Raw genomic sequence first — 26,893 nt, 5'->3', positions numbered from 1 at the left:
AAAGCAATCTATCATTCTGTAATGGCTTGCTCTTCAAGGTAACAGAATGAGTGGTCTTTTTGTGGAAGAGGCAGTAAGTCACACTTTGACAGCAGTTTGGCATGATCAATATAAAGTATATGGAATTTGTTTATTTAGCAAAGATGTATTGATTTTATTTCAAAGTTAGGTAAAGTTTTTAATATACATAAAGTTGACAAAGTAGCATGATTTGTATCTGATCTTTCACATTTAACAGTTGCTTGGAAAAGATGCTAATTAATGAAGAGGAGCAACTACTATTGGTGTATTTTTCACAGATTGGTGCTTTCTAAATAAAAATTGAAAGTAACTCCTAACATTGAATGGGTTTGCTACTGAAAAAATAATGATCTTCTGGTGCAAACAGTTGCTTGTGGACTTAAACCTTGGCACTGGTGGGGAATTTGGTCAGATTTTACAGTCTCTGTCAAAGAGTAGACAGCTGAAGTCACACCACACCCAGCTTATAAAATGTCCATGGAAGAGGAAGGCGCACCGGAAGGGAAGGACCCTGCAAAGAATGGACGTGGTGAATGGTGTTTAAAATGCCAGATGCCAAAGAGTAACACGATTCCCTGCTGACCCCTTAACTCTAATCCATCCAGCACCATGGAGCAGCCTGCATGTGAGGAATGGAAGGAGCATTCAGGGCCTCCAAGTGACAGTCTCTAAAATGGGGTGGTGCCAGGCAGATTAGCATGTTCAAAGCTGACACCACTGAGGTCGTGTTTTTTGGGTGACAAAGCCAAAGGAGAGAAAGGCCAAATATTCCAGCCCTGACCGAAAGATGATCACTCACCAGACGGAAGCAAGTGTGCTGCGTGGAGCATCCATGCGAAGATGTCAATTCCATAGATCAATAGATTTCCAGTTTTCTTCATGATATGTTAATATAGCAAACTTACCATGATCCGGTTTTCTCTTTTTTTTTTTTCAAAGTGCTGAATTGTTTAGAGTATCAAGAGTATTATGTAATAAAAACTTGTTGATCATAATTTTTCTTGTTGGCTTTTTGGAAAGCAATAGGCGATCTGATTTTTCATAAGCTGAACTTCTGTCTTTCTTGCTTTGCAAAGCAACCCTAGTCATCTTTGTGCTGCTTCCATGGTGTCTGCTGTCATTTTTGGCCTTTGCAAATTGCTCAGGGCTCATTTGAAAAGCAAGTTACCTAAATGATGTTTTAATGATCTCAAACTCTTGCTTGAAACAGCCTTAGAATAATCCAGTGTACAGCTTGCCTGCAAACATTTCCCAGCCCCACCATGACAAATTTTTAAGTGGTTAGACATTTTGTTTTGAGGAAGTCCAAGCCACAACTTTTCCGCATTCAGAAATGAAGCCATTTAATTTGCTTACGTGATGAAGGGAGTTGATTGTGTTTCACCCAATCCAGAAGAAAGGGTCCTTGTTTGTATTGGCTTTTTACTTTCAGCCCGGCTAGCTGTTACTGTCCTTATTGTTTAAAGCTGGTAGTTGTATTCATTTACTTGGTGTTTGCTTTTTCTGCTTGCTATAAAAAAACACAGTCCCACTGCCAAACATTTCTTTCAGCTTCAAACACTCCAGAGTGAAAATTCGAACCTCAGGAAACAGGCCACAACCAATGTATATCAGGTGCAAACTGGTTCTGAGTACACAGACACTTCCAACCACTCTTCCTTAAAGAGACGTCCGTCTGCCCGGGGCAGTAGGCCCATGTCCATGTACGAGACCGGATCAGGTCAGAAACCGTATCTCCCAATGGGAGAAGCGAGCCGCCCCGAAGAGAGCAGGACGAGACTCCAGCCCTTCCCCGCGCACGTAAGTAACACCACTGGCGCTTCTGCCGTTCACTCTGTGCAGCCTGACTACTCTGTTGCCTCTTCTGAACCTACAGGTCCCCACACCTCTGCTTTGCCAAATTGGACTAAGAGAGTTACCATTGTGTTTGCTGTATTAACATGTCCACAGATGCTTGCAGTGTTCCCACAAGCACACAGGGCCATGGGCTGATGGTTTCCTAACCAAGTTGGGGATTCTGGCTCTTGCCCAAACTGCTGCTTTTTTCTCCCCCACATCCATGATTAGTTCTCAACCAGCCAGTGTTGGAACTTTTTTTGGTAAAGCTTCCTTCCTTCTCCACTTCCAAAAACAAAAACAAATCATAAAGGTCACTCTCAGAAGGAAGTGTCGCCTTCTTGGAGCTAGACAGGGATGTGCCCCTTTAAGGACTGGAGCCTTTAGAATCCAAGATGCCTTTTCAGCTCCTCCTCAAGCAGGTGGCCTTGAGTCTGGGCCCAGGAGCCCAGGCAAGGCTGGAAGGCTCCAGGCCTCCGCAGCCTCTCCACGTGTGCTCGGTGTGCCTGCTAGGTTCACTTCTGCATCCTGCTCCTCCCTCCGTGGTGGGGGAAGTGTGGCTTTGTCGTCTCAGAAAAGGAAATGTAATACTCTACATCAGTCTTAGAAGCGCTGAATTCCAGAGGCTGTGCTCTGCAGCAGGCTTCTTACAATCTTATTTTGCATTGGGATACATACAGTGTTACAAGGTTTTCAATATATTTCTTCTGGATTACTTTATTATAAAATGTGTTTTGCCAAGATGTTATACAGACATTTAAACTTTTTCATGTGATGCTTTTTCAGAGAGTAGTATTTGTCTTTTTGAGTGTCAAAGTTTATTATTTCTTCAGTCAAATTTTATGGGAGTTTCCAAAAAAATTCTCAAGGTAGATGCAAAGCAAGGACATGTTTTTGTAAATTTTTTTTTTTTTGAGACGGAGTCTCGCTCTGTCGCCCAGGCTGCAGTGCAGTGGCGCAATCTCGGCTCACTGCAAGCTCCGCCTCCCGGGTTCACGCCATTCTCCTGCCTCAGCCTCCCCGAGTAGCTGGGACTACAGGCGCCTGCCACCACGCCCGGCTAATTTTTTTTTGTATTTTTAGTAGAGAGAGGGTTTCACCGTGGTCTCGATCTCCTGACCTCGTGATCCGCCCGCCTTGGCCTCCCAAAGTGCTGGGATTACAGGCTTGAGCCACCGCGCCCGGCCTGGTTTCGTAAATTAAACCCTAGTTTAATTTTGTCAATTTTCAGTGGTAAAATTACAATATTGTTTTACTGTAATTGGGAGTCTGTTATCTCAAATTCTTTTTAAGATACTTGGGTTTAACGTTCTAAGGCAATTGATTTGATACATTTGATGTAATGGGAAAGCCATCGAACTAAGTTAAGAATCTTTTTTTTTTTTTTTTTTTTGAGACAGAGTCTCGCTCTGTCACCCAGGCTGGAGTGCAGTGGTGTGATCTCAGCTCACTGCAACCTTTACCTCCTGGGTTCAAGCAGTTCTCCTGCCTCAGCCTTCTGAGTAGCTGGGACTACAGGCACATGCTCCCAAGCCTGGCTAATTTTTTTGTGTTTTAATAGAGACGGGGTTTCATCATGTTGCCCAGGCTGGTCTCAAACTCCTGAGCTCAGGCAATCCTCCCGCCTCAGCCTCCCAAAGTGCTAGGATTACAGGTGTGAGCTACCGCGCCCACCCTAAGTTAAGAATCTTATTTTTGTATAGCTGAAGACAAAATTTAGGAAAAGCAGCTTTGTTATTTTTCAGTGTACTTTCTTATTTTAGAAAAAATTAGAATATAAAGATATCAGGAAGGTGCTGTAACTGTACTAAAAATTAGATTGATAGTGTATAGTGGCCGGGCGCGGTGGCTCACGCTTGTAATCCCAGCACTTTGGGAGGCCGAGGCGGGAGGATCACGAGGTCAGGAGATCGAGACCACGGTGAAACCCCGTCTCTATTAAAAATACAAAAAAATTAGCCGGGCGTGGTGGCGGGCGCCTGTAGTCCCAGCTACTTGGAGATGCTGAGGCAGGAGAATGGCGTGAACCCGGGAGGCGGAGCTTGCAGTGAGCCGAGATTGCGCCACTGCATTCCAGCCTGGGCAACAGAGCGAGACTCCGTCTCAAAAAAAAAAAAAAAAAAAAGATTGATAGTGTATAGCAACTTAGAATCATTTGTATGGTTCTCATTTCACATCAGTCCTGATTGAAAAACAAATATGCATTTCATAGTATCCATTAAAAAATTATTGACAAGTTTGACAAATTATGTTAGGTATTTCCCTTATGGAAAAGCAGCCTTATTAAATTCAGAGTAATTTCCAGGAGGTGTTTCACCAAGAGTTTAAACATCTCTGGGGTCCTGTTACCGGTGGCCACTGAGTTTGCAGCACTCATGTCACATAATGTGTGGTGTTCCGGGATTCTTTTACTGAAGCTGGCAAGATGGTAGGTTTTTGGTTTGTTTTGTATTTTCCCGAGTGTGTTTCTCTTTCCCATTCCAGATCGGGAGGAGTGCACTTGTGACCTCCTCTTCATCTCTGCCTTCCTTCCCCTCCACACTTTCCTGGTCGAGGGACGAAAGCACCCGAAGGGTTAAGTACATTCTGAATGGTCTGCTCTCTGGAGGAGGGGCCGTGCTCCTGGGCGCTTTGTGCTTGGGCTCTGGCCCCCATGTCCCTCGCTAATTGCCCTTCCGTCCTGCATGAAGCAGCACTTCCTCCTGGTTTCTCACAGTGCATCAGGCTCACACTCGTGCACATGCACGCTCACCCATCGAGGGCGCCTCCCTTTCTCTAACCCCACACTGCTCATGTTCACGTCATATTTAACAAAGTTTGCAAATCACCCTACAGCATTTATTCTGAGCATACTGTTTTTTTAAACAACCAGCAAATTAGCTGGCTGCTGGTTAGATATTGTAATAGGCCAAATTTGTTCAGGGCTACAGTTGTCAGATTGAAACTGCTGTATGTGGACTCGCTGAAGTACTAAAATGTCATGCCTTTTTTTTAACCTGTGACACATTTTATGTCAGCACCACACTTGACAAACCAAGGTTTACAAGTCCCTACATCTTTTTTTTTTTTTTGAGACGGAGTCCTGCTCTGTCGCCCAGGCTGGAGTGCAGTGGCGCAATCTCGGCTCACTGCAAGCTCCGCCTCCCGGGTTCACGCCATTCTCCTGCCTCAGCCTCTCCGACTAGCTGGGACTACAGGCGCCCGCCACCACACCCGGCTAATTTTTTGTATTTTTAGTAGAGGCGGGGTTTCACCATGGTCTCGATCTCCTGACCTCGTGATCCGCCCGCCTCGGCCTCCCAAAGTGCTGGGATTACAAGCGTGAGCCACCGCGCCCGGCCAAGTCCCTACATCTTGAATCAGAATTTTAACACCTTGTGGCATTGGAGCTGTGCAAGCAGCTGTTAACCTAAAGCTGTTCACTTGTATGGATTGATTAAACCTCACCTACTGGTGTATAATTTATGGTCTCAATAGCAGTGCATGATTCAGGTAAGCCCCTTTTAGAGTAGTCAGGCAGTAAGTATTAAGCACCTCCTCCATACACAGCGTTTTGGTAAGTCAATGAAAGGGTCCTAAGGACTCAGGTGGCACAGCCCCTGCTCCCAAAGGCACTGTCAATTAAAAAATACTTTCATGCATAAAGAATGGTACATGACCGCAACCTGGGAAAGCCATGGAAAGAGCACAGGCTTTGAAAATCCATGTCCCAGTTCTGGCTCCATCTCTTTTTTAATGGAAGGGTAATGTAAGGTAAGAGGAGGAAGGTGGCTGTGGGTAAGGGACCACCTTTACAGGCAAGGTGGGGTTTGCACTGGGCCTTTGCCATTCCCTCCACACCTAGGAATGGATGGAGAGCCTTTCTTTCCTAGTTCCAGTGGCATATGGATTACCAAGGCCCTTTCAGGATTCATTTTTTTATTTTTTAGAGACAGAGTCTCATGTTGCCCAGTCTGTAGTACAGTAGCTATTTACAGGCATGGTCATAGCATACTATAGCCTCAAACTCCTGGGCTCAAGCAGTCCTCCTGCTTCAGGCTTCTGAGTAGCTGGGCCTACAGGCATGCGCCACCATGCCCTGACCCTTTTGGAATTCTTTACTTCACTTTCAGTCTATTAAGAATTCTCAGCCGAGTGCAGTGACTCACACACTTTGGGAGGCCTAGGCGGGTGGATTGCTTGAGCCCAGGAGTTCAAGACCAGCCTCGGCAACATGGCAAAATCCCATCTCTATAAAAAGTAAAAAAAATTATCCAGGTGTGTTGATGTGCACCTGTAGTCCCAGGTACTTGGGAGGCTGAGATGGGAGGATCACTTGAGCCCACCATGAGAGATCGAGGCTGCAGTGAGCCATGATTGTGCCATTGCACTCCAGCCTGGACAACACAGTGAGACCCTGTCTCAAAAAAAAAGGAATTATTGTACTAAAAAAAAAAAAAAAGAATTATTGATAAATTGTACTTAAAGTCTTGGCTGGGTGCAGTGGCTCATGCCTGTAATCCCAGCACTTTGGGAGGCCAAGGTGGGTGGATCACTTGAGCCCAGGAGTTTTGAGACCAGCCTGGCCAACATGGCAAAACCCGTCTCTACTAAAAATACAAAAATTAGCGGGGGGTGGTGGTGCATGCCTGTGATCCCAGATACTCTGAAGGCTGAGGCACAAGAATCAAGAATCCCTTGAACCCAGGAAGTGGAGGTTGCAGTAAGCCGAGATTGCACCACTACACTCCAGCCTGGGTGACAGAGTGAGATTGTCTCAAAAAAAAAAAAAAAAAAAAGTCTCCTGAGCAGTTCTGAAATTGAACTGTAATGTTTCATTAAAATATCCCAGATACAACTAAAGGACAGTTAGACCGTGATTAAATATCTCATTAGAAATTTTGTAAGTCAAACCTCTTTTGTCTACTGTGAAATTTTGTTTTTTAATTTGTATGGTAGCCTTAAAAATCATTGCAAGGACTGCTTGCTGAGACAGAGTTTTGTACAAAAATCATTTAAACTGATCACCCTGATTGTTCCTGACAGCTTCATCATGAGTTTAGATTTTTATGGCATGTCTTTATTCAGAGAAAACTGCAAACCTATTAAATAAATTGAACCAGCACCAGCTATAAGGTAACCTTCCTATTAACAGCTTTGAGAGAGCAGCACTCTTAACCAATAGCTTTTGGCTCTGCATGTTTATAATAATTTGATACAATTAAATGCTAGCTACACTGAAATTCTGTACGTATGCTTTTGTTGACAATGATGAAGGACTTAACTAACATGTAAGTAACTGATTTCCTGGGTGGTTGCTGCTATATGTTGTTTTGCATACTTGAGAAAACATTTACCAAATGCACTTATTAGGTATATGAGTCACTACTCTTCTAAAATGTTTAAATGAAACTTGGTACTTTTGATCATTGAGGGTAATGCATTTGATTTGCGATTTATCACATTTTCATCAGGGAAGGCAAAAAGATTCATTATAAAGGCCGGGCATGGTGGCTCACCCCTGTAATCCTAGCACTTTGGGAAGCCGAGGCAGGTGGGTTGCCTGAGCTCGGTAGTTCGAGACCATCCTGGGCAACACAGTGAAACCCTGTCTCTACTAAAATAGAAAAAATTAGCCAGGCGTGGGAGTGGGCGCCTGTAGTCCCAGCTACTTGGGAGGCTGAGGCAGGAGAATCGCTTGAACCTGGGAGGCTGAGGCAGAAGTTACAGTGATCCAGGATTGCACCACTGCACTCCAGCCTGGGCGACAGAGCAAGACTCTGTCTCGTGAGCCACCACACCCTGCCTGTATTTTAACTGCATCTCATTATGTTATAAATTTGAGAACTAAATGAGGGTGTATTGCCTTGCATGTCTGTTAGTTTGTACTAAGGATCTGATTATGGAGTAGCCACTGAGCTAAGAAGAAAATGGTGCAAAGAAGGAAAGAGGCCATTTCTGGATCCAATGTTCATCTTGTACTAAATTTTCACTAGAGAGTTGTCCCCTGTCCCAAATGAGATTTGGGATGTGAAGGCCAGTAGCCTAACAGGTAACAATTCCTGGGGAAGACTCCTGAGAAGACTCCTCATGTTACAAACTCATGAGGGTCCCTCTTCTTTCTTGTAGGCATCCAGGCTGGAGAAGCAGAACAGCACACCTGAGAGTGACTACGACAACACTCCCAATGACATGGAGCCAGATGGCATGGGGTACATCCACAGGACGAGCGTGCCAGGGGAGGGGATCCCCAGGGCCAGAGACCTGGCAGGCCTGGGCCAGCAGAAGCAGTTCACCACACACACCCCTTTTCTCTATTTTCAGATTCATAAAATCTTAAAATATTCAAGCATATGCTCATAGTTTACATGTCTTGTCATCTCACATTGTTGCCGAAAGGCCTTTTTCTTTGTACCAGCATGTTATGTGTCTCTAGCTGTCTGTAGTGTGTTTAAAGTCATTACCCCACTTCATCATGAAGACAACATTAGGTTACATTCTGCATCCGTACCCAAAGAGTTGGCCCACCTGGGGATGGCTTTATAAACAAACACCCTCCCCGCTCCAGGTATTTCCCTCCCTTTTCCCCTCCCTCCTTCACCCTTCCCGTGAGAGTCAACACTTCCAGCCCTATGGTAGAGTGAAATAGCCGATTTTAGAGCCTTACCGTGAGTCTGCTGCTAGACAGGATAAAGGAAATGACGAGACCAGCCTGCTCATGCATTTAGCCAGTGCATACAAAGTGGCTCCTAGAAGCAGAGGGGGAGCTGATAAGCACCTGCTGTATTTAACTGCATCTTTAATGTTCACAGGTCAAGCCGAAAGGGACGGCAGAGAAGTATGGTGTGGCCAGGTGATGGCTTGGTGCCAGACACAGCAGAACCCCATGTGGCCCCAAGCCCCACTCTCCCTAGCACCGAAGATGTCATCAGGAAGACTGAACAGATCACCAAAAACATACAGGAGCTCTTAAGAGCAGCCCAAGAAAATAAACATGACAGGTAAGCAGGATTGAAGACCCTGCTTTGGGAGAGTGTGTGTTATGCACCCAGAAAGGGATGATGCCCACGTTCCTAATGGCAGCTGTTCCCAGCATGCTGATTTCAAGGTCATTGAAAACAAGTCTACATAACAGGCTTAAGAACAATGTCAGTTTTGGTTTGGTTTGTCTTGTTTGATTTACATGGTATTTTCTTTTTTTTCATCTTGTTATGAAGCTCCGAAAATAAATGCCTCTAGAAATAGGATTGTGGCATAGTTAGGGTGGCGACAATGCTAGTTCTAGGTGGAGGGGGAAAGGGGCTACCTTACACCTTGCTTCTGGCCATGGCTATACCCTGGCCTGGCTAAGGACAAGGCCGCTGACACAAAAAGTATCCTGGGCTGGGCACAGTGGCTCACACCTGTAATCCCGGCACTTTGGGAGGCCAAAGCAGGTGGATCACCTGAGGTCAGGAGTTCAAGAGCAGTCTGACCAATATGGTGAAACCCTGTGTCTATGAAAAACACAAAAATTAGTCGAGCATGGCGGCATGTGCCTGTAGTCCCAGCTATTCAGGAGGCTGAGGCAGGAGAATTTCTTGAACCCTGGAGGCGTAGGGTTGCAGTGAGCCAAGATCATGCCACTGCACTCCAGCCTGGGCAACAATAGCGAAACTGTCGCAAAATAAATAAAGTTGATCTCCTCATCACCCAAATCCATCTCTGAGCATGAGAGGGGAGGCTGCTTACTCTGACTAGAAGCACGTCCTGTGGTTAATTCTTACCCTGAGTAAGGGACTGGCTCTTGCTCCAACTTAGCCTTTTGTTCTTTGAGAGTGAATTCTCTGAGAACTTCCAGTGAGTTGCGAACTGCTTGGGGTAACATCCTAGCTTCCCATGGTTGGCAGGATGTAGACACTCATAAAACATTAGCTAAACCAGCAGAGTTCAGTCAAACCCAAGAAAAATCTCATTCTTTTCATAGGTCAGCAAAGTTTAGGACTTCAGTGAAGAACTTTCTTCACGCCTTGCACGAGCAAAAAGTGTTCAAGGGATGCTGTGCTGTTTACTCTTCTGTTTTCTTCTTCCACACAGACATGCATCTGGGCCTTTGTATTCCCTTTTGTAGTCCTGGCACTACTGGGCCAACCTCCCCTTTCTGTACCCTTTTTTATATGGCTCACACATCTCCCAGTGTCCTTATTTCCCACTAGGAAAGAAGGGAATAATCCATGTTTATTGAAAGATAAGAGTTAGTCTTCTGGAGGGACTGCTGGAAGCTCCTCAGAGAAAAAGAGAAACCTGCATAACTTTTTAGCCTCCTTCGATAAAAGCTGTCTAATTATTTGGCTTCCTCCCCCGTCCTTTCCCAGGCATTCTCTTCATACCACACCTTTTGGACCTCACGGGTTACAAGCACACTCACTTTGCTCAGGACCATAGTCTTGGCAGTGAGTGACTTCATATTTGATTACAGAAAGCAAAATGTCCCGTGGCTTTCCAAAGTACAGAGCTTTTTTTTTTTTTTTTTGAGACAGTCTTGCTCTGTCACCCAGGCTGGAGTGCAGTGGCATGATCTTGCAAACTGCAACCTCTGCCTCCTTGGCTCAAGCGATCCTCCTGCCTCAGCCTCCCAAGTAGCTAGGATTACAGGCGCCCACCACCATGCCCGGCTAATTTTTTTGTATTTTTAGTAGAGACAGAGTTTCACCATGTTGGCCAGGCTGGTCTTGAACTCTTGATCTCAAGTGATCTGCCCGCCTCAGCCTCAAAGTGCTGAGATTACAGGCATGAGCCACCGTGCTTGGCCAAAGTTTTTGACAGTGTTTAATGTAATCATGATTCAATAACACTTCTTCCTGAGCACCGTGACCCCATTTGTCAATGTGCTTCACTTTTCATTTCCTCTAGTTCAGAAGTGCTGTGCTTGTATTTCAAACTAAAATGTGCTTGCCTTGTATTGCTGTCGTTGTCAAAAATATAAATATCTGCCCTGAGGCCATTTCTGCTTCAAAGTGCAATATGGTGCTTGGTACAATTTGGGAAGTTTCTTTGTTTTGTTTTTTTTTTCTTTCTTTGTTTAAAATTTACAAATCCATTCAACAACACATATAATGATCTGATTTCCTTTTTTTTTTTTTTTAAGACCATGAGAGAATGATGCAGAGATTTTAATCATTAGCTCATTCGTTTGGTTTAAAACCATAATTGGTCTAGAGAATTTATATTTCATAAATTGTTCAATGCTATACTAAAATTTCTGGATACTTAGATACCCAAGATGCTTTTATTTATAATCTTGAATTGTACAAATTAAACCCATGCCTTTTTCTCTTGTTTTCTCCTCTTGATCCATGTAAGCAACCCCAGCCCCTGACCTTCCTGAAGTCTGGTCTTGTCTCTTGGGCCTCCAGCCTCACTCCTGCCCTCACACAGACACACATACAATTCAGGGATTATGACATATTATACATGAAAACCTTTTTGAGGAAAGATACCAATGTCAAGTTGTGAGCGTGGACTCCTGTTAGAGGAGGAGGGCTTCCTCATTAACCTGGGTGTGCTTGCTTTTCTATCTTGTCAAGGACTTCCCCAAATAGTTCATAATGAGTGAGATTTTGAGAGATGGCCTTAAGAAAGATTCCTTCTTTGTGTAGCAGGATGAAAGGGTGAATCGTATTTCTTAAAAATGAAACCATAACCAACAGAATATAAAACTCTTCACTGGCTGGGCGCGGTGGCTCACGCCTGTAATCCCAACACTTTGGGAGGCCAAGGCGGGTGGATCAGTCAGGAGTTCGAGACCAGCCTGACCAACATGGTGAAACCCCATCTCTACTAAAAATACAAAAATTAGCCGGGCGTGGTGGCGCAAGCCTGTAATCCCAGCTACTCGGGAGGCTGAGGCAGGAGAATTGCTTGAAGCCAGGAGGCAGAGGTTGCAGTGAGCTGAGATTGCACCACTGCACTCCAGCCTGAGTGACAGAGCGAGACTCCATCTCAAAAAAAAAAAAAAATCTTCAGTGTGGTTCTCAGTCACTGTGATATTAACAGACACACAGTTTATTAGTATGCATGATACATGTGATGGCTGTGGACATTGCTTTTTTCTCTTTCTGAAATCTGTGTGACCAGATAGGTTGTTGCCCCTTCATATTTACAAGTTAAATAACTCCTCATATGTTGGAATTTTTGTTATTAAATGGTTTGTGATTCTAATTGCTCACAAAGGTAGAAGTCAGGATTTCCTATGAAGGATTTTTGGATACTATAAACCGTTTTCTTGAAATGTAATGGTTTAATTTAAAATGTAGGCAGTCTTTTTTTTTTTTTTTTTTTTTTTAGACGGAGTCTCGCTCTTGTCCCCTAGGCTGGAGTGCAGCGGCACAATCTTGGCTCACTGCAACCTCTGTCTCCCGGGTTCAAGTGATTCTCCTGCTTCAGCCTCCTGAGTAGCTGGGATTACAGGCATGCGCCACAACGCCCAGCTAATTTTTTTTGTATTTTTAGTAGAGATGGGATTTCACCATGTCATTCAGGCTGGTCTCAAACTCCTGACCTCAGGTGATCCGCCCACCTTGGCCTCCCAAAGTGCTGGGATTACAGGCGTGAGCCACTGCACCCGGCCGACAGTTTTAATTATAATAGTTTTGAAACCAGATTTATTACAAAGGTGAAGTACATAAGTTGCTTATGACAATCTATTCAGAAGCCAACTTCATGGTTTAAAAAATGGGGAAAGGGCTGGACACCGTGGCTCACACCTGTAACCCCAGCACTTTGGAGGCTGAGGCAAGAGATTCACTTGAATCCAGGAGTTCAAGACAAGGCTGGGCGACATAGTGGGACTCCTCTGCAAAAAAATATTTAAAAATCAGCCAGGCATGGCGGTGCATGCCTGAAGTTCCAGCTACTTGGGAGACTCCAATTCTAATTTTAAGGAATTTTTTCAGTCCTTTATTTTTCACTTCTGTGGCCTTTTGCATGGAAATCCTTTCTCTTTCTAGAAATTAGGACGATGAAACACATGAGAAGTAAATGACCGACGTGAGGAGAGGTGAATTATGTTTCTGTACTGTTGTGTGGCCTCACCTGACCAAGAGTGTATGTTGCCATATTTCATACCTGGAGACTTTTCATCAGATTGAACTTTCAGGAAGCAATGAGAGTCCTGCTGTATAACCATGTGCCCTCATGGTGTGGGATGCACGGCTGGCTGCAGCCCCAGCCCCTTCATGAAAGGAATGTAAACAGAATCTGTTCTAGCACTTGAGTACTCTTTGCCTCCGAATCATTTTTACTGTCATTGAATAACTTCTTCAATATTCTTGCAGTTATATTCCCTGCTCAGAGAGGATACACGTAGCTGTTACAGAAATGGCAGCATTATTCCCCAAAGTAAGTCACTTCGTACTCACTTGGTTTAAATCCTTTTAAATGAACAGCAAGAAAGTTCTTTATGACCTATATATTACATTAGCTTTTTTGTAGCACATGCAGTTTTAAAATATGCAGTCGAGGCCGGGTGTCGTGGCTCACGCCTGTAACCCCAGCACTTTGGGAGGCCAAGGCAGGCAGATCACCTAAGGTCGAGAGTTCGAGGCCAGCCTGACCAACATGGAGAAACCCTGTCTCTACTAAAAATACAAAATTAGTCAGGCGTGGTGGTGCATGCCTGTAATCCCAGCTACTCGGGAGGCTGAGGCAGGAGAATCGCTTGAACCCAGGAGGCAGAGGTTGTGGTGAGCCAAGATCGCGCCATTGCGCTCCAGCCTGGGCAACAAGAGCAAAACTCCGTCTCAAAAATAAAATAAAATAAAGTAAAATATGCAGTCGTATAGAGCTTTGAAATATTTTTGTTGTGCATGAATGTTGATTTAATAAGACAAGGATATATAAGTCGTGCTAAAAGGCAAATCTTAAAATTTATAGGATTTTTCTGGAATATTTTACCCACATGGATTAATATTTTTCAAAAATTACCTCAAAATACCACATACTACTAAAATTACCCTGCATGCACTTTGACCTTTGAATCAGAATATTTCAGCATCTCTTACGCTGTGGGCTGCAAAGCTTGGAGTGTGTAAAGCACCCCTTTGAGAAAGGGCAGGACCAAACTGCCTTTCATTCTGGGGAACAGCTTGGTTTGCTTTAGAAGAATGTTTGTCCCCTGCTTTTGGATGTCTGCCCTGCAGTTCAGGGTAAACGGCTGTCTTTTTCTTTTTAGAAACCCAAGTCTGATATGGTGAGGACTTCCCTTCGTTTACTGACGTCCAGTGCCTACCGACTGCAGTCAGAGTGCAAGAAGACCCTCCCAGGGGACCCCAGCTCACCCACAGACGTCCAGCTGGTCACGCAGCAGGTCATCCAGTGTGCGTATGACATTGCCAAAGCTGCCAAGCAGCTGGTTACCATCACCACCAAAGAGAACAACAACTGACAAGGGCAGGGCACCGCCTCCTCTGTTTTCTAGGCTTTATAAAGTCCAATTTCAAATTCAGACGCAGAACTCTTCAGATTTCTACAAAAAGAAACATTTAATGACGGTTTAAAACTTTTTAAAAGAAAACTCAGTATTATTTTTGCATGTTTTCTAACCAATTTTCAACTATTTAACCCACTTGCCTTATTTTGTGCCTATTTGCTGGTTTAGTTTCTGATGTTCGGTTGTGTTGTCAACAACTGTCGAGTTGATCACATACATCCAAAAGTATAGTTTCATTGTCTAAAGTTTGTGAAAACTTTTCCATCCCTTAAAACTCCCTGCCTATGGCTAAAACTATAAATGAAATTTTTCATAAAACATTTTCTTGAGAGAGTTCAGTTAAAAAAAAAAAATCAACGTCATTTGTTCCCTACCAAGCATTGTGCAATAAGTGAATTTCCTGGCCTACTTCAGAATCTCTAAGTTTGGGGTATCTCCAAGCATGTATGTAGAGAAAGGACTTTGCCACTTTTTAAAACTAGTGTCACAGTCTCTCTTGGGAGGAAACAATGAATTGATCCATTTCTTCTCAGTGTTTTACCCTGTTACATGTTCTGTTATTTAATGTTGTTATCTCAAGCTCCTATCTCTTGATATTTTGTTGTCATCTTGAAGGCTCCATGGAATGAGATAAAGCATTGACCCCACAGGACATCTCATGAAGCCATGTTCAGGGTAGGAGCTCCACGCACATCACCACCCATTGTCAGGTGCTCTCCCTCACCCCTGTAAGCCAGGCAGTTTGTTCAAAACCTGCAGCAAAGAGAAGCATCAGTCTAACAAGCCAGAACTCATTTTGTGCCACCCATTCAGGTATCACTACCATGAACTATAGAGAAAAGAAATCGCCTACTCCCTGACATTGTGTTGTACCCTTCATCCAAAAGTCAGCTTGCTTCTCTGACCACTTACAGCTTTCTCACATGAGTTGCTTCACATTTTTCATCATCTTTAAGGACTTCTTATAAGGAAAGATGTATCGCAGTCATCTGAGTTAGTTTATCCTCCATCACCTCATGAGTACTTAAAAATTAGACATCAACTTTCAAGAATTCCTTAGAGGGTGTGCCCTAGCTGGCTGCCTGCTACTCCAGAGCTCTGAAAGAGTAAGGTTGAAGTGCTGGAACATGCTCAGATTGTTTTTTAGTTACTAAAAAGCCCCTTCTTGTTCTGAATGTGAAAGCTCTTCCCGTTCCTGCTTACTGCAGCCATTCTGTGTGTGTGGTTCAGACCCTGGCCTAGGGCCAGTGATGTGGATGAGTGAAGGGAGCCAGGTACATGGCAGCAAGGCAGAGGAGACTATGGGGAGCCCATGGCCTACCCGGTAGGGGCAGTAGCCCCCAGCTCCACACCTGTTGCCATGTGGAAAAGTGGGCCTAGAGTGGCCACAGCTTTGATTTTTCAAGAGACAAGAAACCTAGATTTTTTTTGGTGCCATCTCTCCATTTATAAATGTTGGCAACCAATTTGAACACTTTCAGAGACTATGTGCAGGTGAGCTGTGTCTTCTAGGCTGCCAGCTCACAGCCCCCACCCCAGGGCCCTGTAAGCTGTGCAGTGTGAGGGCCTGGCTCCCCCGGACACACCTGGAGCAGCCTCTGCGTCTTACCTGTAATGGAACCGGCCAACCCTGTATGTTATGTTGCTGTCGCGCCTGTTTTTAACCGCATGTTCTGTCCCATAGTGGTCATTAACACATGTGAAGAAGATACAAGAATCAAAGTACAAGTTGCCTCAATACATGCTAATAACTAAGCTTCTATTTTCACAGGACTGATTCACGCACACCTTTATAGCTTGACCGTATGCTGTCATGGAAGTAGCACCCCGACGGTGCTTGCTTTACTAAGTCACCGTCTGTGGATGCTTTTGTCGTGTTTTGCTACACTGTGAGTAGCATGGGAAAAGGGTCCACATCGCCAAAAGACTCTTCCACTTGTTTGTCCCACAGCCCTAAGTGCCACATTGCTGTTGGATGCTCCCAGGATGCCTTCTAGAAGGGGGCCTCCTACCTTAAGTTCAGGTGCCATCTGATAGCCTTTTCTGCAGGCTTCATGTCCTTAGCTGATCCTCCTTTTTCTTGCAAACCCCTGCCCCTGCTGTCCCAGGGAGGACAGGCTTCTGTAGAGGCTTCTGGGAAATGAGCTGTCTGCAGGAGGTGAAGCAGTGTTTTCCTTGGAACGTTTGAGGACCTGTAATAGAAGATGTTGCCTTTATGGCCCTAGAAAAAGTCAAGGAACATGGGGACCAACAAAGTATTTCCAGTTGTAAGAATGTCTCAGAAGAGTGCCCAGTTAGCCCACAGTGCCAAAAACTCCAAACAACTTCCCTGGTGGAATGACGTGGCCATTGGAGGGCTGCAGGTCGTCCTCTCTGTATGTGCCCTGTGCATTTCCTTGGCCTCATCTGAGATCTGGTGTCAGAGTTCTCTGCTCCTGTTGGCAAATCGCACCTTGTCTGAACATTTGTTCCAGCCACCTTTTGCACATGGATTCCGTACCTTGCACTAGCAATGTCTACCTTCGGTAACGTTGTTCTTTTTTACCCTGTATTCTCAATGATCCCTTCCTCCCCATATGCCACCCCTCCCCCAAAGCCGATAGGGCAGAGGTGCACTTTATGAAACTGGCACTTGGCTGAACAGAAGGAAACAGCTGTACCTCTAAGCTCCTTTCACAGAAATTGTCATCTGCCTTGGAACGCAAATAGTTCTTATTTGCCAAAGAACAGTGAATTGGGCCCAAAGATCAAACATAGCATTTCATGTAATCAGAATTCTAAACGCACAACTCGGGAGCTGTACACGGCTTCTCAAGCAATTCAGTTGCAGAACCAAGAGCAAAACTTGCCTGTTTTAGTCCTCAATGGCACCCATGAGCTTTCCAATAGTATAATTTTCTTTCTTTCCTTGTCCTGGTTGAAGGTAACGTGTTCCTAGAAAAGAAAATGCTGCATAGGAAAACGGAGATGCCTTTTATTCCAACGTGTTTGATCCCTGTCACTCATTATTCTGTACTTCTTATTGTATGTTCTATTCCTGTAATTATTGTGCCCTTTAAGTGTTGTAAAATCGTTTCGGAATTTGTGCCTGCTAGTTATGCAATAAACAGGCTCTACAAGTGTTTTTGTGGTAATGCTGTGCTCCCCATCAATTAGTTGATGTTTCCAGATACTCTGTAAAAGGTCTGAGAAAGTTCTCCCAAAACACCATCATTAGTGAGATGCAGCAGTGTTTCATATGCTTTGGGGCTCCGCAGTTTTACAGTAATGACTATCTTTTTCTTCCTCTGTGCTTAGCAAATAGCTTTCTTTTTTTTTTTTTTTTTTTTTGAGTTGGAGTTTCACTCTTGTTGCCCAGGCTGGAGTGCAATGACGCGATCTCGGCTCACCACAGCCTCCGCCTCCCGGGTTCAAGTGATTCTCCTGCCTCAGCCTCAGAAGTAGCTGGGATTACAGGCATGCACCACCCCACCCGGCTAATTTTGTATTTTTAGTAGAGACAAGGTTTCACCATGTTGGTCAGGCTGGTCTTGAACTCCCGACCTGAGGTGATCTGTCCGCATCAGCCTCCTAAAGTGCTGGGATTACAGGTGTGAGCCACGGCACCCAGAGCAAATAGCTTTCTTTGAACCCTGCATCAAGATACTAGTTCCATGCATCTTATCATAATATATTTATTCCCTCTGTTTAACTTTTTTTTCTTTTGGAGAGAGGATCTCACTCTGTCACCCAGGCTGGAGTGCAGTGGTGTGATCTCAGCTCACTGCAACCTCCATCTCCTGGGTTCAAGCGATTCTTGTGCCTCAGCCTCCCAAGTAGCTGGGATTACAGGCATGCACCACCACCCCTGGCTAATTTTTTGTATTTTTAAACATGGAGTTTCACCATGTTACCCAGGCCGGTGCGAACTCCTGGCCTCAGGTGATCCACGCGCCTCGGCCTCCCAAAGTGCTAGGATTACAGACGTGAGCCACTGCGCCCGGCCCCTTAATTTTTTTAATGCAGTGAAAGCCAGCCCAGCACAGATGCCCTCACTTCTTCCTAACAGGTGATGGGGTCCTGGAATGAGCTTAGTGTCTTAAAACCACTGGTCTTTATTTTATTTGCAGAGAAAGGCCCCCTGTGCAGGTTCCTAGGGGGAGCTGGTATAGATTTACATGGTGGTTCATCAGGGCTGCCCATGGTCACCAGTGATTGTCCTCTGGTTAGGTGACTTGGGACTCTTCTCCCAAATGGAAGAAGGGTGGGGGAGGGCCTGAGCACCACGGGTACTTTTCCAAGTGAGAAGTCAGAAAGATGCCACGTCCTCACTGTGATCCCGCTTGTTCAGGGGACGTCTGTGCAGGCTTAGGACCAGTGTCTCACACAGCTCACACCCAGAGCAACCTCCTCAGGCAAGGAGGCTCAAAAGAGCCAGCAGCAGGCCTCCTGGAATCCTGGCGGGCTCACCAGGCCGGGCCCCCATAGTCTGGTTCAGCAGCTCTGGGGTGGGGCCCAGGAGTAGGCATTTCTAACAGGTTCCAGGGACTACACTCTGCGAAGCTCTGCTGTAGACCGTTTCCAGGCCTTTCCCACCACACAGCTCCTTGGCTTCTGCTTTTAAACATGTTTTAGTGTAGGAGAGTCATGTGAAGTCATCATTATAATTTTAGCTGACATTTCCTCTGTGCCAGGCACTGTGCTGAGTTCTTTTTTCTTTTTCTTTTTTGAGACAGAGTCTCTCTATTACCCAGGCTGGACCGCAGCAGCGTGATCTCAGCTCACAACCTCTACCTCCCGGGTTCAAGCAATTCTCCTGCCTCAGCCTCCCGAGTAGCTGGAACTACAGGTGCGTGCCACCATGCCTGGCTAATTTTTTTGTATTTTTTTTTTTTTTAGTAGAGACAGGATTTCACTATGTTGGCCAGGCTGGTCTCCAACTCCTGACTTCATGATCTGTCCGCCTCGGCCTCCCAAAGTGCTAGGATTACAGGCGTGAGCCACCACGCCCGGCCTGTGCTGAGTTCTTGACACATGTTCATTCATTTCATCCTCACTACAGCCGGATGAAGTGAGTGTTTCTTCCCATTTTTCAGATAAGGATGTTTACAGCCCAGGAGGCCAAGCCTCACATCCAAGGAGAGAGTGTGTCAGTTGCTGTCATGCTCCTTACTCCTCTTCACCACCAGGGTGCGCTTCCCAGCCTCCAGCAGAGTCACAATGTTACAGGATCTCTGGGGTGTCGATTTTTCTGGCTGGAAATCTCTGGCCAGTGCCTTTGCCTGAGTTTTTGTTGTCCTGCATCCAGGAAGAATGAGGTACGCAGACAAGTGGAGGGTGAAGACTTTTTTTTTTTTTTTTTTTTTGAGACAGAGTTTCGCTCTGTTGCCCAGGCTGGAGTGCAGCGGCGCAATCTTGGCTCACTGCAACCTCCACCTCCCGGGTTCAAGCGATTCTCCTGCCTCAGCCTCCTGAGTAGCTGGGATTACAGGCACGCGTCGCCATGCCCAGCTAATTTTTGTATTTTTAGTAGAGATGGGGTTTCACCATGTTGGTCAGGCTGGTCTCGATCTCCTGACCTCTTGATCCACCCACCTCAGCCTCCCAAAGTGCTGGGATTACAGGCGTGAGCCACCATGCCTGGCCAAAGATTTTTATTTAGTGTTAGAACAGCTCCTCTCTGTAGGCAGGTCGTCCCGTCAAGTATTCAGCTGTCAGCAGAGAGGAGGCCCTGGAGAGGGTGGCTCCTCTTCACAGGCAAGTCATTCGGACATCTCTGCAGGTCTCTGAAGCTCTCAGTAGAGAGGGTAGCTCCTCTGTGCCAGCAGGTTGTCTCTGCAGCTCTCAGGGAGAAGGGTACTACTCCTCTCTGCAACTGGTCGTCCCATCGTCTGCAGCTGTCAGCAGAGAGAGCACTCCTCTCTGCAGCTGGTTGTCCCGTCATCATCTCTCTGCCCTCTCCATCCTCTGGTCTGCTCTGGCTGAGCCCAGGGCTTTTATGGACCACAGAGGGGAGGAAGTGCCTGCCAACTGGTCCATGAGTGGCCATGGGCAGGCCAGGAAGAGGTACCACAAGTCCCCACTCAGGTCTGCAGGACTGGCATCCTGGCCCCCAGCCTTTAGGCCCTCCCTGGCTTGTAGGTGAGGCCTTACTGCGGACCCTGCCCACTCCCACCCAGGACTGTCTGCCTCCCGCTGCCATTCATGGCCCCAGGGCTTGGCCCCAACCCTGCTCTGAGATGGGAGAGGGTACTGGGAGCTGAGAGAGGCCAGGCAGTGGGAACAGACACCCCTGAGCCTGCAGAGACTGGGGGATCCTTTCTGGGGCACCCGAGGATGCAGGCTGCAGAGACACCCAGGTCCTGCACCTGGGAGGGCAGCCACAGCTGCACCTGGGAGCTCCCGCCCCACCAACCAAGAAGAGGAAGGGCTCCCGCTTGTCCCCAGCTCCTGCCTGCTTCATGGAGCAGGAGGCTTAGGTCTGCAGTCATAGGTCCAGTGGCTGCAGCTGCACCCAGGAGGGCAGATCCTGCCTCTTCCTGGCTCCCCCAAGAGCCCAAGAGCACAAGGAGGCTCAAATCCACAACTGCAGTTTGGGCGGCAGTAGCCCCACCCTCCTGGAGCAGGAGGCCTTGGTCTGCAGCTGCAGTTTTGGTGGCTGCAGAGGCACGGAGAGCTCCCATCCCAACCTAGAAGGGGTAAGGCTCCCAGTGGCTCCATGGAGTGTGCAGCCCCAGCTGTGCTTCCCTGCTGCAGCTGGCATAATGGCAGCAGCCACTACCATCAACAATGGAGTCGGGGCCGGGTGCGGTGGCTCATGCCTGTAATCCCAGCACTTTGGGAGGCCGAGGTGGGTGGATTACCTGAGGTCAGGAGTTTGAGACCTGCCTGGCCAACATGGTGAAACCCTGTCTCTACTAAAAATACAAAAATTAGCCAGGTGTGGTGGTGGGCTCCTGTAATCCCAGCTACTCGCAAGGCTGAGGCAGGAGAATTGCTTGAACCTGGGAGGCAGAGGTTGCAGTGAGACAAGATCGCGCCACTGCACTCCAGCCTGGGTGACAGGGCAAGACTTTGTTGTTGTTGTTGTTGTTTTTTTTTGAAACAATCAATGGAGTCAGGGAAGGTGGCCTCCACGTTGAGCTGGCATTGCTGGGCTGGCTGCACTGCAGCACCTCAAAGTCTCCTCCCCACGAGTCTAGATATGGGGGGGCAGGTGGGCAACAGGCTGTGTAAACAGATAACTTTCACAGCCCTGACAGCTGGTGCCCTCACAGCCCAGAGGCCCTTGAGCAGAGGGCTGAGTCCCTGGCGCCTGGACCTCTCTAGCGTTTGTTGAATGGCTGACTGGAAGGACTGTCTGAGCGCCTGTCCCCTTGCTTACAACACCGTGACCGCAGCAGTCTCCATCCCCTGAAGCTGATAGGGCAGAAGTGCACTCGGCAACCATCTGAGGAGCTGCTCGCTGTCCAGCAGGCCAGGCGCGTGAGGTTGTCCAGAAACGGGTCCCTGTGGTCTATGGACTCTGGGGGTCCCAGCGTCTGCTAGCCAGCCATGGAACCAGGAGCCAGAACTCCACTTCAGTCCAGGCCCGGTGGTTCCAGCTGTGTTCAAAGTACGTGTGTCAACTTCCCACCGAGTCCCAAAGGCAGGGGTGCTGGAGATGAGAAGAGGCTGGCCTGGACCCTCACCTCATCCTCCCACCTGCTCCACCGTCCGTCGTGCCCCACACCCAGGCCCCTGCTGGGCTCACAGCTCCCCAGCTGCTATCTCTCCAGTTCCTCAAACCACTCAAACCTGCTCAGAACTCCTCAGCCTCATTTCTCTCCCAAAGGAGGCTTCTCACCAAAGACCACGTCTCCTTCTCCAAAGTCCCTCTTCTCACCCAACCCCCACCTTCCCTTCTTGGGGCTCATCCTCCCACTCCTTTGCATCATCCCACAGGCCCCCTTGGGCCTGGCTCTCCACTGCCCTTCCCTTCAGAATCCCACTCACCTAGCCCTGGCCTCTTGGCCTCGCTTAGTCCTGTGAGCCCCATCTCTCCCAGAACACTTTACATACAGGAGTGCTTTTTTTCTTTTTTTTTTAAAGGTAGGGAGGGATTCCACTTTATTATTTTCCAAGATGACTGTCCACTTGCTCCAACACTGTTAGCAATTCATCTTTTTCTTTTTCTTTCTTTCTTTTTTTTTGAGATGGAGTTTTGCTCTCGTTGCCCAGGCTGCAGTGCAATGGTGCGATCTTGGCTTGCAACCTCCGCCTCCCGGGCTCAAGCGATTATTCTGACTCTGCCTCCTGAGTAGCTGGGATTACAGGCATGCACCACCATACCTGGCTAATTTTGTATTTTTAGTAGAGATGGGATTTCACTGTGTTGGCCAAGCTGGTCTCAAACTCCCGACCTCAGGTGATCCACCCACCTCGGCCTCCCAAAGTGCTGGGATTACAGGCGTGAGCCACTGCGCTCGGCCGTCATCTTTTTCATACTACTTTTTTTTAATCACTCTGTCGCCTAGGCTAGAGTGCAGTGGCGCGATCTCAGCTCACTGCAATCTCTGCCTCCCAGGCTCAAGCAATTCTACTGCCTCAGCCTCCTGAGTGGCTGGGATTACAGGCACGTGCCACCGCACCAGGCTAATTTTTATATTTTTCATAGAGATGGGTTTCGCCATGTTGGCCAGGCTGGTCTCAAATTTCTGGCCTCAGGTGATCCTCCCGCCTTGGCTTCCCAAAGTGTTGGGATTACAGGCGTGAGCCACCGTGCCTGGCCCTTCATGGGGGCGTTTTGAAGTCTAACTTGGTTTTGCAATTTGCATATCCGGGCCTGAGTGGTACCTTGGCCCTCCCCTCCGGGCCAGGGGATGCAAACTGTCCTCCCCTCTGGGCCCGGGGATGCAAACTGCTCTCTGCTCCCCTCTTCCCACCGCCCCTTCCCAGGACCCCACTTCAGGTTCTTCCCCAGCCCGGCCTGTTGCTTTCAGACCCGAGGGGCTGAGCTGACACCTGCACTCCGAGCAGCCACTGGGCTAAGTGCTCTGGGCATTTCCCAGTCAGTTATGAAAGCAGGCTCCCCAAGTAGGAATTAAAACTACCCCCATTTTCCAGATGAAGAAACCAAGGCTCGGCCCTTGGAGCCCAGTTCATACTGGAGCAAGTGAGAGCACTGAGCCTGTGCTGTTAACCGCAGGGCTCGACTGGCACAGGTGGACGTCCAGGCCAAGGATGACAGGCCTCCTGGAACCAGGAGAGGGTGAGGAATGGCTGCGACCCTGGCAGGGGTGTGGTGGGAAGGAGGTGTGGAGCAGAGACTTGGGGGCTCCCATCTCCTCCCAGTCCTCTTTCCTGGGAGGGTCGGAGCAGGGAGGCCCCTGGGGGGGGCTGCTTACTGTGTGGTCCTCTCCTCGCCTTGGGAGGAGGCTCACAGGAATAGAGCCTGGGTGGCCGGGTTTGTATTTTGCCTTTCAATTCCTTATTTCTGCCATAAATATTTCTCGTCTTTTCTGTTTGTTTCAAATTGAGATCTTTAGTAACCACTGCTCAGGTAAGACTCTGAACTCTGTGTGGAGGACGCTGCCCAGTTCCACTGCTGGAATGATTCGAGGAGCCTCATTCACAAGCACAATGACTTTCCCCACGGCGGCCCTTCTGAAAGGAGCGGCCCTGCGCCTGCTGCTGGAAGCAGAAGCCTCCCTTCAGGGCATGGCACAGGCCGGTCCACTCCATCCCCAGAGTTGAGGGAGAATCTGCCAGTCCAGGGAGTGCTGGGGAATGAGGTGCGCAGCCAAGAGTTGACCTGCTTCCACTGGAAGCAATGGAAATCCTGCCCAAGTCCACGTCCAAAGGCAGAGCCATGGCCAGTTCCACTCCAGGCGGGTGGACTTCTCGGGGCAGCATCCTATTGGCAGAAACAGTAGGGCCTTCTGAGCTCCATGCTTTTTTTTTTTTTTTTTTTGAGACAGTTTCGCTCTTGTTGCCCAGGGTGGAGTGCAATGGCGTGATCTCGGCTCACCGCAACCTCCACCTCCCGGGTTCAAGCAATTCTCCTGCCTCAGCCTCCCAAGTAGCTGGAATTACAGGCATGCGCCACCACACCCGGCTATTTTTTGGTATTTTTAGTAGAGATGGGTTTCTCCATGTTGGCCAGGCTGGTCTCGAACTCCTGACCTCAGGTGATCCACCCGCCTCAGCCTCCCAAAGTGCTGGGATTACAGGCGTGAGCCACCATGCCTGGCCTCTAATTTTTGTATTTTTAGTAGAGATGGGGTTTTGTCATATTGGTCAGGCTGGTCTCAAACTCCTGACCTCAGGTGATCCACCCGCCTCAGCCTCCAAAAGTGCTGGGATTACAGGCCTGAGCCACTGTGCCTGGCCTGAGCTCCATGCTTTCTTACTCTATCTTTTCATATCTTCACATCTTCCTTCTCCACATTTCGCAAAACTGGGCCAGGAAAATCACCCAGCCACTAAGTGGTGGGCATCAGGACTAGAACCTGGGCCAGTGTGGGCTGCAGGCTGTTCTTCCCCTCACACTTGATTCAAGTGTTCTCTCAGTCTTTCTCTTTTTGTGACCTGTAAACAAAGAAATATGTCTGATGCATCTATGTGCAATTATAAAATGGCTACCTGTGTAACTACCACCAGGTTAAGAAACGGAACAGTGCCTTTCTCTCAACCCTGGCTGCAACCCTGGCAGTGGTGCGGCGGGAGGGAGGTGTGGAGCAGAGACTCGGGGGCTCCCATCTCCTCCCAGTCCTCCTTCCTGGGAGTGTCAGAGGAGGGAGGCCCCTGGGAAGGCTGCTTCCTGTGCAGTCCTCTCCTCGCCTTGGGAGGAGGCTTAGAGGAATAGAGCCTGGGTGGCACAGGGACCCCAGGGTCCCTCTTTCCCTTAGACTTTGATGCCTATCACTTCCTTGCATTTAGCTGAACCAAACCTTTGTGTGCATCCCTAGGTCACAGCTTAGGGTTTTGCCTGGTTTTGAACATGCAAACAGAACCCTACTGATGAATTCTTTCCCTTAATGTTGCAAGATTCAACTAGGTCAATGTGTGTAGCTAGTTCATTTTCTTTTCTTTTCTCTTTTTTTTTTTCGAGATGGAGTTTCGCTCTTGTTGCCTAGGTTGGAGTGCAGTGGCGCAATCTCAGCTCACCACAACCTCGCCTCCCGAGTTCAAGTGATTCTCCTGCCTCAGCCTCCCAAGTAGCTGTGATTACAGGCGTGAACCACCGTGCCCAGCCTAGTTCATTTTCAGTGTCAATGTTGTATTCATGAATATACCACAGATTTTTTATTTTAGTGAAAGCGTTTCCCTTTGTCACCCAGGCTACGTTGCAAGTGGCACAATCCTAGCTCACTGCAGCCTCAACCTCCAGGGCTGAAGTGATCCTCCTGCCTCAGCCTCCCGAGTAGCTGGGACTACGGGTGTGAACCACCATGCCTATTTTTTTTTTTTTTTTTTTTTTTTAAGACAGGGTCTCACTGTGTTGCCAGGCTGATCTCAAACTCCCAGGCTCAAGCAATCTTCCTGCCTCGGCCTCCAAAGTGCTGGCCTTAACTTTTTAACGTGGCAGAACATTTCTCCATAACTTTGTTTTCCATTCCACTTTAATTCACTGCATAACATCCCAAGCTCAAACAGCCTCTTGGTGTTAGATGCCTAGGTTATCAGTTTCTGTTACCATACTAATGCTGTGAGCAACATCTTTGTACCAATCTGGTATTTATTTCTATCTTCTGGGCCAGAAGGCAGAGCAGTAAATTTCAGGAAAGCTCTGCAGGGCCAGTCAGGACAGGGCCTTGTAGGCCAGGGAAGGATTTGGCTCTTGGTACTCAGTGCAGTGAGCGGCCACTGAAGAAGGTGGACGATTCTCATTTCAGGTGTTTATTTGTAAATAATCTCTGACTGTACGATGAAGAAAAAAAATGGGCTGGCTCGGTGACATGAAGGGTGGACATGAAAGAGCAAAGTGGATGGCCAAAGGTTCGGGAGGCCACCAGGACGCGGTGCCCTCGGTCTAAGGCATAATCAACTGGCAGGATAGATGGCATCACCAGGCACTTATCTGAGAACACTGGAGAAGGGCCAGATGCGTCTGGGGTTTTTTTCTGATGGGGGTTTGGGGGAGATCACTCATTCATCTTGGCTATGCTGAGCTAGAGGTGCCTTTGAGACACTGTGGAGATGTCAAAGAGGTAGGGACATCAGAGTCTGGACTAGAGCTGCAGAGCCAGGAGTTACTGACGTGAGGATGGCAGCAGAAGGCAGAGGCCTGGCTCACATCACCTAGGAGGGCCTGTGTGGTGAGGCCTGGGCCCAGAAAACTGGCACTGCTCCATTATGACCGGCAGAGGCCACAGTAACCGCAAAGTACCCACAGAACCCCATGTATATCAGCAACCCCGATGGATCAAGAAGAGTTGTACATGTGAACTGGAAGCCAGCATCGGTAGCCCAGCTGCTTAGGTCCAGATGCTTGGTTTGTCTCAGGAGCCAGGAGTCAGCGGCATAAACCACTGTGCCGCACAGCTTGAGCACCCTCACGTGGGGGATCCCCGCCCACCAGCCTCCTACCATAAGCATTTCTATATGGAAATGGAAGAGGGAGTGTTT

At 47.6% G+C, this 26,893-nt stretch overlaps 1 protein-coding gene across 19 annotated transcripts in view; it reads left to right on the top strand.

The window, feature by feature from the left end:
* Window positions 1-17,439, top strand: part of GIT2 (GIT ArfGAP 2) — a 65,527-nt gene extending 48,088 nt beyond the window's left edge. For 7 of the 19 annotated variants that reach the window (XM_055240082.2, XM_063614439.1, XM_055240083.2 and 4 more), the window contains 5 exons: window positions 1,573-1,821; window positions 7,966-8,048; window positions 8,649-8,837; window positions 13,152-13,215; window positions 14,048-17,439. In XM_055240082.2, the coding sequence (XP_055096057.1) occupies window positions 1,573-1,821; window positions 7,966-8,048; window positions 8,649-8,837; window positions 13,152-13,215; window positions 14,048-14,260 (798 nt within the window). In that variant the 3' untranslated portion in view covers window positions 14,261-17,439. Of the gene's footprint in view, window positions 1-238; window positions 1,017-1,572; window positions 1,822-4,341; window positions 4,432-7,965; window positions 8,049-8,648; window positions 8,838-13,151; window positions 13,216-14,047 lie in introns of those variants that run through there. The other 12 variants (XM_063614442.1, XM_055240081.2, XM_063614443.1 and 9 more) reach the window with 3 other exon arrangements.
* Window positions 17,440-26,893: the final 9,454 nt, after the last annotated feature.

This window comes from Symphalangus syndactylus, chromosome 13 (assembly GCF_028878055.3).
Source record: "Symphalangus syndactylus isolate Jambi chromosome 13, NHGRI_mSymSyn1-v2.1_pri, whole genome shotgun sequence".
Lineage (NCBI taxonomy): Eukaryota > Metazoa > Chordata > Mammalia > Primates > Hylobatidae > Symphalangus > Symphalangus syndactylus.
The sequence above is the reverse complement of the archived record's forward strand: the minus strand, read 5'-3'. Positions and strand labels throughout refer to the sequence as shown.